At 41.4% G+C, this 13,989-nt stretch overlaps 1 protein-coding gene across 4 annotated transcripts in view; it reads right to left on the minus strand.

Moving 5' to 3' along the window:
* The window catches only part of LOC115213839 (tetratricopeptide repeat protein 17), a 137,154-nt gene that overhangs the window by 55,925 nt on the left and 67,240 nt on the right, over nucleotides 1–13,989 (minus strand). For all 4 annotated transcript variants that reach the window (XM_029782768.2, XM_036504445.1, XM_029782766.2 and 1 more), the window contains 5 exons: nucleotides 12,183–12,299; nucleotides 9,720–9,829; nucleotides 8,873–9,020; nucleotides 4,293–4,432; nucleotides 2,294–2,460 (listed from right to left, as the gene is read on the minus strand). In XM_029782768.2, coding sequence (XP_029638628.1) covers nucleotides 2,294–2,460; nucleotides 4,293–4,432; nucleotides 8,873–9,020; nucleotides 9,720–9,829; nucleotides 12,183–12,299 — 682 coding nt within the window. The remainder of the gene's footprint in view (nucleotides 1–2,293; nucleotides 2,461–4,292; nucleotides 4,433–8,872; nucleotides 9,021–9,719; nucleotides 9,830–12,182; nucleotides 12,300–13,989) is intronic.

Here is a 13,989-nt window from a genome sequence, read left to right on the forward strand (position 1 = left end):
AGAAAATATTCAAAAAATAACATACCTACAACCATATTTGAGGGCATAAGAGATGTACAGGAATATTAGATGCATCCATTTCAGCAGCGCATACTTAGAGAAGAAAGCTTTTGGTTTATCAAAGCTTTGAGAGACCCAACTTCACATTTAAGACCTGTGGTGATTTTGTTTTCTTGAGTAAAAATGTGCATCTTATATACCATCAAATACAGTAAGTCAATGAGTACTGAGTTAAATAGAGGATACCCAGGGGTAGCTTCCCCAATGCCTTCAGGGTAGGAGTCAAACTCAGTATTGTTGCAAGCTAATCAAATATTTCTTTGTTACTCAGCACCTTTGTTGCGTGTTTGTAGTGAGCAAAGAAGAACCATTTACAGTAAGTCGAGATATCCTGTTTCCCAGGCACAACACAAGGGTCAGAGACAGAATATCAACTGATGGCAGCCCTTTTTTTACTTGTAAACCCTGTCATAAAACCAGTGTTGACTTTCAGTATCACATGCACACAAATACATGAATCTGTGTTTGAGGCATAAAAAAAATCGGTTCAGAAATAAATGCCCCATCGAGAAGAAGCTGACAGTGGAACCTGAGGCAGTTCTGCAGCTCATTAAGATCCTGTCAAACCGTCCAACCCATGCCTGCATGGAAAACAGATATTGAATAATGATGATGATGATGATGGCGATGGATTTGTTGCCAAAGAATGTACTATTGAGTGAATTAGATTGCTCATTCCAGTTGAGTTTTGGTCTCTACTTAACATAAACGGTTTCTTCAGGGGCCGAAAATGTAAGAACTTGTTTTCCAATGAATCTCCAAACAGAAACCAATCAAGAACAAACATTTTCCCACTCAAGGAGACACACAGACATTTGTTTACACTTCACAGTTAAAACTGTAGGTGCACCAACGACATATTTTCACAAGCACACGCGTGCACACACACACAAGGGCAAGTGGACAAATGAAAGCAAAAGGCCCTCAACACATTTAGTAGGCTTACATACACTACTATTTAAAGCATTTTGATTCGGCTCCATGCGACTTAAAGTTTCACAGGCTTCTTATTGAAACCTAGCTTATTGGGCTCAGATAGCTGAAAGAAGCCTATGACACTAAGATGCACAGATCAAATCAAACTGTTTTAAATAATAATAATAATAATAATAAGAGCACTCAGAGAGCGCAAACCTCTGCCAGGGCAACACCAACGAACTCTCAAAATTTAGCCAGAGATGATTTTTAAAATCAGAATCTCTGAAATAATCTCGACTGCTCTCACAAACTAAAAATGAACCCGACTGCTCTCAAAAATTAAGTAAAAAAAAACAGGAAACATAATCCCGAATCCTTGTCTGGTACCGGATCGATCCCAGAATCTAATGAGTTTGTGCCAGTCACGAGGCCAAACATCCCTGAAAGTTTCATCTGAATCCATTGAACGGTTCTTGAGATATCTTGTCTCCACGGACAAACAAAGAAACATGACTGAAAACAATACCTCCACCGCCTTCGCTAAGGCAGAGGTAATAATATACATCCCCCCCTACACATATTACGTTTAGGCATTGCGAAATTAATAACCTGATGTAGAACTCAATATGCGTATGTTTCAGAATGAAGTGTCAGACGAGGACCGAGCAGTAATAAAAACATGAAATGACAAAAGAAACGGATGATTGTCTTACAGTTGTTTCTGCTTTAAAACCGCAGTGGACTCATAGTTGAGTGCTTGAATAACACCTTACAGCTTCATCAGAGCCTCAAATATATATGTTATTAGTGTTGCCTTGGCAGAGGTTTGCGCTCTCTGAGTGCTCTTGTCACTCCGAAAAGCTCTACCTGCGACGATTTCATCTCAATCGAAGGGGAGGGGCTTTAAAGTACCAAGCTTTGAAAAAAGAGGTAAGTACTGGGGTGGATTTGTTCAACTAAAACCCTTCAAGGTGTTGCTCCAGCATGGCCGCCGTCAAATGACTGAAACAAGTAAAAAAAGAAAAATAAAGGATATGCAGGGAGGGCAAAGTGTGTGGGTCTGATCTGTTTCTCTCTCTCTTTCTCACTCCACCTGTTTGTCTGTCTGTCTGTCTCTCTCTCTCTCACTCATATAAAAGGGACTGCATGTGTGGCTGTGAGGTAAAAATATTGGACTGCCCCCAAATCCCCAGCCGCCCACCCCCAACCCACCCCATCCAAAGTGAGGAATGAAGCAATCAACGTCAACGCCACTGGCTCAACCCAAACATTACTAATAAAACCAAATAAAACAAAAGATGGAACATGGACTGACACAGGTTCGCATTAGAATGCCAGGAATTAAGTTGATCAAATGTCTGTTCCTGAATCATCTTTACATCAGCAGGAACCTGCTCCGTTTGCAGTTTGGTGTTCTGCTGCTGCCAGAAATCGTGCTTCCGTTGATAATCTTTCAAATCATTCAAAGTGCGTTGCAATGACCTGCCAAGAGAAGACCGAAAAATAAGTTGGAAAATGTGGCTCTTTTACCAAAAATATTTAAAACAAAAAAAAGATTGTAAAAAAAAAATGATTACTGAGTGGTTGGCATTAGGAAGGGCTTCCAGCCATAGAAACCTTGCCAAATCAGATCGGACCTTGCTGCAGCACCCCTAGCTTACTGGTTTTCAGTCAAACAGTTCAACCCATGCCAGCATGGAAAGTGGACATATGATGATGATGATGATTATATATATACATAGGCACAGGAGTGGCTGTGTAGTAAGTAGCTTGCTTACCAACCATACGGTTCTGGGTTCAGTCCCACTGCATGACACCGTGGGCAAGTGTCTTCTACTATAGACCAACCAAAGCGTTGTGGGTGGATTTGGTAGATGGAAACTGACAGAAGCTTGTTGTGTGTGTGTGTCATCATCATCATCATCGTCGTTTAGCGTCCGTTTTCCATGCTAGCATGGGTTGGACGGTTCTACTGGGGTCTGTGAAGCCAGAAGGCTTCATCAGGCCCAGTCAAATCTGGCAGTGTTTCTACGGCTGGATGCCCTTCCTAACGCCAACCACTCCGTGAGTGTAGTGGGTGCTTTTTACGTGCCACTCGCACTGGTGCCAGACAGAGCTGGCAAACAGCCACGAACGGATGGTGCTTTTTATGTGCCACCGGCACGAGGGCCAGGCGAGGCTGGCAACGGACACGAAACGGGGCGGTGCTGGCAACGGTCGCGAAACGGAAAGTTCTCTTACATGCCACCGGCACTGGTAACACATCTGCAATTTCCATTGATCGATTTCCATTGATCGATTTCGATTCTGATCCTCACTTGCCTCAACGGGTCTTCACAAGCAGAGTTTCGACATGCCACCGGCACTGGTAGCACATCCGCAATTTCCATTGATCAATTTCGATTCTGATCCTCACTTGCCTCAACACGTCTTCACAAGTAGAGTTTTGTGTCCCAAGAAGGGAAGGTATGCATACGTAGGCTGGCTCCATCCCATGTAGAAGGCCACGGGTTATGGACTCACTTGTCCTGCCGGGTCTTCTCGCACACAGCATAAATATATGTATGTATATATATATGTATGTATACATATATATATATGTATATGTTTGTGTGTCTGTGTTTGTACCCAACTCCATTGCTTGACAACTGATATTGGTGTTTAGATACTACAAAAATAGATACGAAAAAACAAAATAGGTAGGTGTGTGTGGGCTCTGAAAGGGGTCATAGGGAGTAGAGTCCTTGCCTTCCTGAGCTAGTTTTCCACCACATTTCTTAAAAATCGTGACAGAAGCCTTGGTCTCAGGACCACTCATGTCTAGAAACTGAGGTTGAGGGTAAGCAAGGGCATGCTCCCCGTAGAAAATCCAGCTCCAGAAAATGCTTTATGACAGCAAAGGAGAAAGGGCACCAGCGCCAGCCCAAAGGTTGGGGTGAGCGGCACCTGCCTACCTCGGTTGCTATGGCATAGAGGAAGATCCGGCCCACCCCCGTTAACAGAGATAAAACCAGCAAATATGGTAGTTAAAACTCCTTCCTGAGACACATAGACTCATAGGGCTGGTTTCCTGATTTATGTGGTGTATATATATTTATTTTTCCCTGGATAGGATGCCAAGCCATCACAGGAATACTCACTTTTGCCAACTGAGTAAACTGGAGCAACATAAAATGAAATGTTTTGCTCAAGAACACAATGCGTTGCCTGGTCTAGGAATTGAAACCACAATCTTATGGTTATGATTCCAATGCTTCCGGCAACTCCCCCGCATACCTCCACCCAAATAGAGTAAATGAAAAGTCGAGACGCACCTATGCTGAGCCTCCAACGCACTTTCAAGCTTTGCATGGCAGAGGACGGCATGTTTTCGTTTTGCTGCTGCTTCAAATTCTGGCTGGATTTTCAAAGTATTTTCAAAACATATCACAGACTTATTGTACTCTCCCAGAACCTGTGAATTAGAAGTGAAGACGGTTCTTTCATGAGGAAACAACGAACCAACTCAAAGAAATACATCACATAAAACAAACAATGATAAAAAAAAGTATAAAATTTGGTTTTTAAACCAATAAACAAATAAAATCAATTTCCATTCTAGATGCAAGCATGGGTGTGTGGTTAAGAAATTCGTTTCCCAACTAGATGGTTCTGGGTTCAATCCTACTGTGTGACACCTTGTGCAAATGTCTCCTACTATAGCCTTGGACCAACCAAAGCCTTTTCAGTGGATGTTGGAGACCAGCGTTTTTCAAACTTTTTTTGTCACAACCCATTTATTTCGTAATCCACTGAAGGGATCGGGACCCACAGTTCGAAAAGGCTGGTTTATAATCTGCACTTTGCACGCCCCCCCTTGCGTTTTTTCCTTTCCTTCTTTTTTGTTACATCCCATTTTATTTATCTTGTGACCCAGTTTGAAAAACGTTGTGGTAGATGGAAGCTGGAAAAGGGTCTGCTGTAAACATACACAATCACGTGTGTGTGTGTGTGTGTGTGTGTGTGTGTGCGAGCTGGTGTGTGTGTGTGTCTTTGCCTTGACATTGTGTGACAGCTGTAAATGAAAATCACAGTCATACAGTGATGTCCTTTGCTTCCAATATTCTATGAGAAAATGTCTGGCCATGAGTAAATATGACCTTGCCTCTGACTTGTGGAAGCATGCAAGGTTATGATGATGATGATGAATTATAATTCAATATCAAAATAATAAGCAGTATGACTAAAAAAGTCGTACAAGTAGGACCAGTTGGATTACACACTAGTCATGATAATGAACATACTACGTAGAGTTGAAATAAACACTTGTGTACTATACAGACATACTTCATCATCATAATCATTGTACATCTGTGTTCCCTGCTAGCATGGGTGAAACGGTACCACAAGAGCCGGCTAGGCCGAAGCCGGCACCAGACTTCTGTGACTGTTTTGGCTGGATTTTGACAGCTGCACGACCTTCCTAACACCAACCACCCAGCAGATTGGACCACTTGGATTCTTTTATTTGCTTCAGTTATTTGATTGCCATCATGCTGGAGCACTGCTTTTAGTCAAGCAAATCAGCCCCAGGACTAATTCTTTGTAAACCTAGTACTTATTCCACCGGTCTCTTTTGCCAAACCGCTAAGTTATGGGGATATAAACACACCAACATTGGTTGTCAAGCAATGGTGAGGAGACAAATACAAACACACAAACATATCCACACACACACACATATATATATATATGTTTGTTAGTTAGTTAGTTAGTTAATTTGGCTCAAAAGCAAATAGCAAGGCCATGTAGGGGGACATGGAGTTAAGTACAGGGTGGTGTTCATGCAAAGAGTTCAGGCCACTTGAGGTCCAGGGAGGCTTTGAACAAAGCGGTCGTCGGCATCTTCACCATCTCGTCTGGCAGCTTGTTCCACGGATCCGCAACCCGGACGGAGAAAGCTCCTCTCCTTCGATTGAGATGAAATCGTCGCAGGTAGAGCTTTTCGGAATGACCCCGCAGCCGACGCTCTGGAGCAGGAGTGAAGAACAGCTCTTTCGAGAGGTTACACTTTCCGCTTATGATGTTGTGGGTGAGAATGAGATCACCACGGCGGCGGCATTTTTCAAGAGAATAAAGGTCGAGCGTCCTCAGCCTTTCTTCGTAGGACAAATTTTTGAGACCATGAACCATGCGGGTAGCCAGCTTCTGGACTCTTTCGAGATGATGTATGTCTTTGAGGAGATAAGGAGAAGAGGCTATATATATATATATGACGGGCTTCTTTCAGTTTCCATCTACCAAATCCACTCACAAGGCTTTGGTCAGTCAAAGGCCATAGTAGATGACACTTGCCCACAGTGGGACTGGACCCAGAACCATGTGGTTGGTAAGCAAGCTACTTACCACACAGCCACTCCTGGCTAATTTATTGTAGATCCATGTTGGTGCTACGTGTAAGGCAGCCATGCTAAGGCAATGTAAGAAGCACCGGTGCTGGTGCCACGTAAAAAGCACCGGGTACACTCTGTAAAGTGGTTGGCATTAAGAAGGGCATCCAGCCACAACAGACAAATGGAATCTGGAGCAGCTCCTCTCAAATCATCTAATCCAGTCATTCCCAAACTTTTTCAGGCTGCTACCCACCCCCTTGACACTTGAGCCACATCCCCAGCCCCACCCCCTGCTCAGCATCTCAAACGTAAACCATTTTCTGCAGCAAATTCAAAACATCAGTATTTCACAAATAAAACTTAACCTAATTAACCCATTCTTTTGGGGATGGGGGTAGGTTACATCCATCCCCACCTTTTGGCCATCCTATTATTGCTCCACTTTTCTTCAATGCCCCTCTTGATCTTTCCACTGCCCACAGAGGGGAGGGGGGCAGTACCGCCCACTTTAGGAACCACTGATCTAACTCATGCCAGCATGGAAAACAGACATACCTTTTATCTTTTACCTGTGGCCATGCTGGGGCACTGCCTTGAATTTTTAGTCAAATGAATCGACCCCAGTTCTTATTTTTTAAGCCTGGTACTTACTCTGTCAGTATCTTTTGGTGAACTGCTAAGTTACGGAATGTAAACACACCAACACCTGTTGTCATGGAGTGATGGGTAGATAAACACAGACACACACACACATATATATATACACGATGAGCTTCTTTCAGCTTCCATCTACAAAATCCACTCACAAGGCTTTGGTCAGCCCAAGGCTATAACAGAAGAAACTTGCCCAAGGTGCTATGCAGTGGGATTGAACCCAGAACCACATGGTTAGGAAGCAAGCTTCTTATCACACAGCCACTTGATGATTCAGGCATGGTTATGTGGCTAAGAAGTTCACTTCCCAATCGTCTCAGGTATCAGTCCCACTGTGTGACACCTTGAGCAAGTATCTTCTACCATAGCCTCAAGTAGACCAAAACCTAGTGAGTGGATTTGATGAGCAGAAATTGAAAGAGGCCTCCCATTTAGGGATATCATCATCATCATCATTTTTATGTCCACTTTTCATCAAGAATCTTCTAAAGCCAGATGCCCTTCCTGACACCAACCCACCTCTGATTCCAAGTAATGTTTCCCCAGAAGATCAGAAATAAACACCTTCACTTGTATGACAATAATGCTCATTTACAACTGTCACATGATGTCTAGACAAGGGTACACACACACACACACACACACATACCTGGCTTCTTTTAGTTTCTGCCTGCAAAATCCACTCAGAAGGCTTTGATCAGCCCGGGGCTATAGTATAAGTGCCCAAGGTGTCGCACAGTGGGACTGAACCCAGAATCACATGGCTGGGAAGAAAGTGGCATGTGAAAAAACAACATTTGAGCGTGGTCGTTGCCAGTGCTGCCAGACTGGCTCCCGTGCAGGTGGCACGTAAAAGCACCCACTACACTCGCAGAGTGGTTAGCATTAGCAAGGGCATCCAGCTGTAGAAACTCTGCCAGATTGGATTGGAGCCTGGTGAGGCCTCCTGGCTTGCCAGTCCTCAGTCAAACCATCCAACCCATGCCAGCATGGAACGCAGATGTTAAACGACGATGATGATAACGATGACGATAATATATACCTGCTATAATGAAGCCATAGCACAGATCCCTAGATCTAACCTTAGCAGAGATCTTGGAACCTAAAGGTGGACCTACTACAGAACTTACCTATTCAATACAGCATACCTATTCAATTAGATCACAAGTGAACTAAACTCTTCATATTCAAATATACAAATATATATATATATATATATATAGGTGAGAAAGTTGGTTTGTGAAAGCATGTGGTTGGATGTTTAAAAAATAAAAAAGAGTGAAAAAACTACAGAAGGCTTGTGTTATAAGGTTAAAGAATATATTTAAGTCGTTATGTTAGAAAAATGTTATAAAATTTTGTGTATAGTAACAACATTTTTCTAACATAACGACTTAAATATATTCTTTAACCTTATAACACAAGCCTTCTGTAGTTTTTTCACTCTTTTTTATTTTATATATATATATATATACACACACACACACACACACACACACATATCCATGGGTGTGTGTGTGTGTGTATGTCACTGTGTACATGTTTGTCCATCACAACCAGTTGATAATCGGAGGCTGAAATAATAAGCACCAGGCTTTTAAGAAAAGAAGTACTGGAGTTGATTCCTTCAACTGAAGTCCCTTCAAGGCAGTGATGCCCCAGCATGGCCACAGTCCAATGACTGAAACAAGTAAAAGATAGAAAGATAATATATAACAAGGTACTGTTGTTGGCAAGATACCAATCCAAGTGATAGCAAGTTTCCTGCATCTCTTTCAACAGACAACATCAGATTTACAAGAATTATGAAGGGACAAACAATAGAGAAAGTGAATCATGAGGAGATGAGCAAATCTGTCAGAGCTTACCGCGTAGATGTTACCCAGAGTGAAGTGGTTAACGTTTAACTCCTTTGAGACATCAAGAGCTGCATGTACAACAATAGCTGCCTCATTAGAATAACGGGCCCTGTGCAGGACGTTAGCCAAACTAATCAGAGCCACATCCTTCTGCATCCTGCAACAAATAAAAATAAGAAATAAGTGTTACCGGTGAGTGTGTTAAATTATAAGACACAAAAAGAAAATGCCTCTCCCCAGACACAACAGAATATGCCTCAACACACGAACTCACATAAAGAATCTTGCAAACCAAATCTCAAAACAAAATATATGTGAAGTGGTACAAAGGATTGGATAGGGTGAATAAGTCCGTGGGGGAGGGAATAGAGGAGAATGTCGTGAGTGGTGAACGTGGGTAGAGAGAAGGGGTGTTAGGGAGAGACTTATCAGGGGTAGATTGAGTGTAGGGACAGAGAGACGAATATCTCTTTAGGGCCTCAATTTTACTCAGTTTAGCAATTTAAGGTGTTGTCTCCCCTTTGATGATCAACATCTGAAAGTCATTTTTTTTTTTTTCTTCACTACTTTGTCCCACATCGTCGTGGGTCTTCTTTTTCCACAGGTTCCATCCACACTTAAAGATCAGCCCTTATTTTAAGCAGCTGTCCTCATCCATACACAACACATGACCTTACCAGTACAGTTTTCTCCATTGCACGCTACATCTGATGGCTCTTATGCCCAGTTTTTCTCTCAACATTTTGTCATACAGACACAGTGAGCCCATTGGCTTCATCTCCTTCAAGCCCCCCTCAAATAAAACTGTGAACCAACTGAAGTGAGTTACCGAGTAAATATCGAGGAGTTTACTTACCTTGGAGAATAATGCAAAGCCCTGCGTAGACATTCAATAACTTGGTAGGAATCTCCCTTGATACGCCAGTAAAATGCTGCCATGTTGAATAGAACCCAGGACGTTTTGTTCTGGAAACAATTTAAACAGATGTCAATAAAATCTACAAACTATTTATCTTTTACTTGTTTCTGTCATGAGACTGCAACCATGCTGGAGCACCACCTTCAAGACCCCACTACTTATTTTTGTAAGCCTGGTACTTATTCTATTGGTCTCTTTTACTGAAAGGCTAAGTTACAGGGATGTAAATATACCAACACTGGTTGCCAACACTAGTGGGAGACAGACAAACAGACACAAACATATATATATATATAAAAAGCACCCACTACACTCGCGGAGTGGTTGGCGTTAGGAAGGGCATCCAGCTGTAGAAACACTGCCAGATCAGACTGGAGCCTGGAGCAGCCCCTGGCTCCCCAGACCCCGGTCGAACCGTCCAACCCGTGCTAGCGCGGAAAACGGACGTTAAACGATGATGATGATGATGATATATATATATATAAATATTTAAAATGGGGAAGGCTAGTTTATGGGATTACCTTAGGTTTCCTGTCCCTAAAAGGTTTACCTTTATGGTGTATCATCAGATCCCAAAAGCCTGTTGGCTCATGACCTCTTTTATATATATATATATAATATATATATATATATATATATATATAGGTGCAGGAGTGGCTGTGTGGTAAGTAGCTTGCTTACCAACCACATGGTTCTGGGTTCAGTCTCACTGCATGGCACCTTGGGCAAGTGTCTTCTACAATAGCCTCGGGCTGACCAAAGCCTTTTGAGTGGATTTGGTAGATGGAAACTGAAATATATATATGTGTTTGCTCCCCCAACATCACTTGACAACCATTGTCCACGTAACTTTGCGGTTCGGCAAAACAGACCGATAGAATAAGTACTAGGCTTACAAAGAATAAGTCCTGGGGTCGATTTTCTCGACCAAAGCTGGTGCTCCAGCATGGCCGCAGTCACATGACTGAAACAAGTAAAAGAGTAAAAGAATATACATCTATATATATATGTACATACACACACCAACACATACATATACACAACAGGCTTCTTTCAATTTCCATCTACCAAATCCACTCACAAGGGTTTTGGTCAGCCCAGGATTATAGAAGAAGACACATGCCCAAGGTGTCACGGAGTGGGACTGAACCTGGAACCATGTGGTTGAGAAGTGTACCTCTTACCACACAGCTGTGCCAACCCCTATTCAAATACATATAAATCACACCTGTCACTAATCTTTCAAGTCTAAGTCGTAAAAGTGACCCCTGTTTTAATACAAGGTGTTTGTTGTTCAGCTTCAAACCAACCCTGATCAAACAGAACTGGGATTGAAGGCATCCCATTCATGGCCATCCAGTCTTCTTTTCCAGGAATAATCTATCAAAGATTACATTTTTCAATGTAAGTATGGTTTGAGGGTGATTTGGCTGCTATTTCCAGAAACCTGCGTGACCATATAGAGCCTCCCTCATTGGCTCACCATTCACCAAAATATAGAAGTGGTTAGATAATGAATTCCAAGTGCATCTGATCACCACCATTTTATCTTCCTTTTATCATCATTTAACATTTATCTTCCATGATGGCATGGATGGACTGTCTAATGGGAGCAAGCAAGCTGGAGAGCTGCACCAGGCTCCATTGTCCACTGTGGCATGGTTTCATGATTTCTACAGTTGGATGTCCTTTATAAGAGAAACCACTTTATAGTGGTGAACTGGGCGTCTTTTTTTTGTGCCACCGGCATGAGTGAGGTGACCCAGTGGCTTGCAAGATGAGAAAAGAACAGGAGCTGTGACCCCTCAACGCGGAGAAGTAACAGCCAGACCCGGAGAGACTCTCTGATCTCCAAACTAAGCATGCTGTCAAGTGAAGTCACTCCAGAGATTCTTCAGAGACAGTTCTTTCCCAACAACCATGACCAAAGAATAATTAATTTCCTATATGTGAACTGGCAAACCAAGTGAGACCGTAACCATGGCTTCTGCCAGTGTAGTGTAATCGGCCCATTTAAGAGTACCCTTCAATCATTGGGCAATAAACTGTGCCTGAGAAGACCTGTTGAGTCAAGTGAAATCAGTGTCATGGCCGATGCCAGTACTGCCTGGCTGGCACATAAAAAGCACCATTCAAGCGTGATCGATGCCAGTGCCACCTGACTGGTCCTCATGGTGGTGGCACATCAAAAGCACCTACTACACTCTTGGAATGGTTGGCGTAAGAAAGGGCATCCAGCTGTAGAAGCCTTGCCAGATCAGACTGGAACCTGATGCAGCCTTCTGGCTAGCCAGCCCTCAGTCAAACTGTCCAACCCATGCCAGCATGAAAAGCAGACGTTAAATAATGATGATGATGATGATTTCCAATGAAAGTCAAAAGCTGTTCTTATTTGCTCACCTTCTTCATAGCTTCATAGATCAGGTTTCCGTAATCATCGACATTATCTCGATGAGGAATAGCATTCTTCAGACCAAGTTCAGCAGTACCAGAAAGATTCTTTCTTGCTTTCATGCCCTGTGGAGAAACACCATTATTATTATTATTATTATTATTATTATTATTATTATTTGTAATAATCAAGAGCGTTTTATATCAGTGATTCTGAACATTTTTAATTTCCAAGCCAGATCCAAACCTGCATAAAAAAAAAGTAAAACACAGGTCAATTAAAAAAAAAATTCATTATAAGCATCATCCATACGTAGTTGATGCCAGTGACCCCTGACTGGCTCCTGTGCTGGTGATTCAAAACGTCCAACCCATGCCAGTATGGAAAACGGAGGTTAAACAATGATGATGATTTATAGAGGGAAGACTGTCAGAGGCCACCAAAAGGATGCTTGAGGACTGCAAGTACCCTTAGGGGCTGCAGCTGAGAACTGCTATTTTATATAGATTATATTTACCAAATTTGATATCAGATAAGACACAATTTTTTCCCCGCAAAAATGCCTGGGAAAAGAACATGTCAGGACCTATGTCCTCCTCAGCTGGGCCAAGATTGCTTTAAATGCCACATCCTTTAACCCTTTCATTACCAAACCGCCCGAAAAAAATTTTGGTTAATGTGACCAAACCGCCCAAAGCTGCCCGAATTTACCTATTCATATTTAAATGAGAATATCAGAGCAAATCTCTTTAGTACATTCGTGAAAACACGTATTATACTTCGTAAACAGTTCAACTACAGTTTTGTACAATAATCGAAGTGTAATTTTAATTCCGTGAATTTTGAGAGATTTTTTTCCGAAATTTGTTCCTATTGTGTTTTCAAAATTTGTAATTCTGACAAAAAATGGATACGAATTTCATTATATCAAGCAGCGAGTCAGAATTCGAAGGATTTTCTACTGAAGACCTTCATAAATCTAACTCTGAAAAAAAAAGCACATGGTATTTGATAATGAATCTGATGTTTCATTTTCCGAAAGTGAAAACAGTGAATTCGAGAGCTCCGACAGCGATAAAGAAAATGAATTGGCACCTGAATGGAGTGAAAATTTAAAAACTGTTTCTTTCGGTGATTTTTCTGAAGAAACTGGACCAAGCCACAGACTTTCCCAGAGGAGTAAAGCCTTAGACTATTTCTTTTTACTTTTTCGAATGAGCCTATTTGAAATCATTACGCTAAAATGTAAACAAAGCGAAAGAAAGGATAGTTTGTGGTTTCCCACAACCTTAAATGAAATTAAGGCCTATTTTGCCATAAATATTATTATGGGTATCAGAAAGTTACCCAGAATAACAAATTCTATCGTAAAATTTTGTTGTATACCCAATTGAATATTAGCTAATAACCCATTTTCTATAGCGATGTTTGAACAAAATTTTAATAATTTTATATATTGTTGAATTTACCTGTATCTACCTGCAATTAGAGTCACTTTGTGACAAAAATTATAGTATAGAATTGGTTGAGAATATTTCATTAAATTATCTTCCAAAAATCAGATTAATATATTGATAAATAAAAAAGTTATAGTTGTTTAATGAAACCAAACTAAATTTATGATTATGTTAGAAATTAATTGAAACACATAAGGGGTGTAATTTGGTTAGAAATATAGTAACAAAAGGGTTAAAGCACTCAAAACTTCTATCCTGAATATGTGATGCTGAAATTGAGGAATCTAATCTGTCTTTTATGCCATCAAATGCAATAATTATATTGATGGATTTTGTTAATGCAAATAGAAGTCACCTA

The sequence above is a fragment of the Octopus sinensis genome, linkage group LG7, assembly GCF_006345805.1.
Source record: "Octopus sinensis linkage group LG7, ASM634580v1, whole genome shotgun sequence".
Lineage (NCBI taxonomy): Eukaryota > Metazoa > Mollusca > Cephalopoda > Octopoda > Octopodidae > Octopus > Octopus sinensis.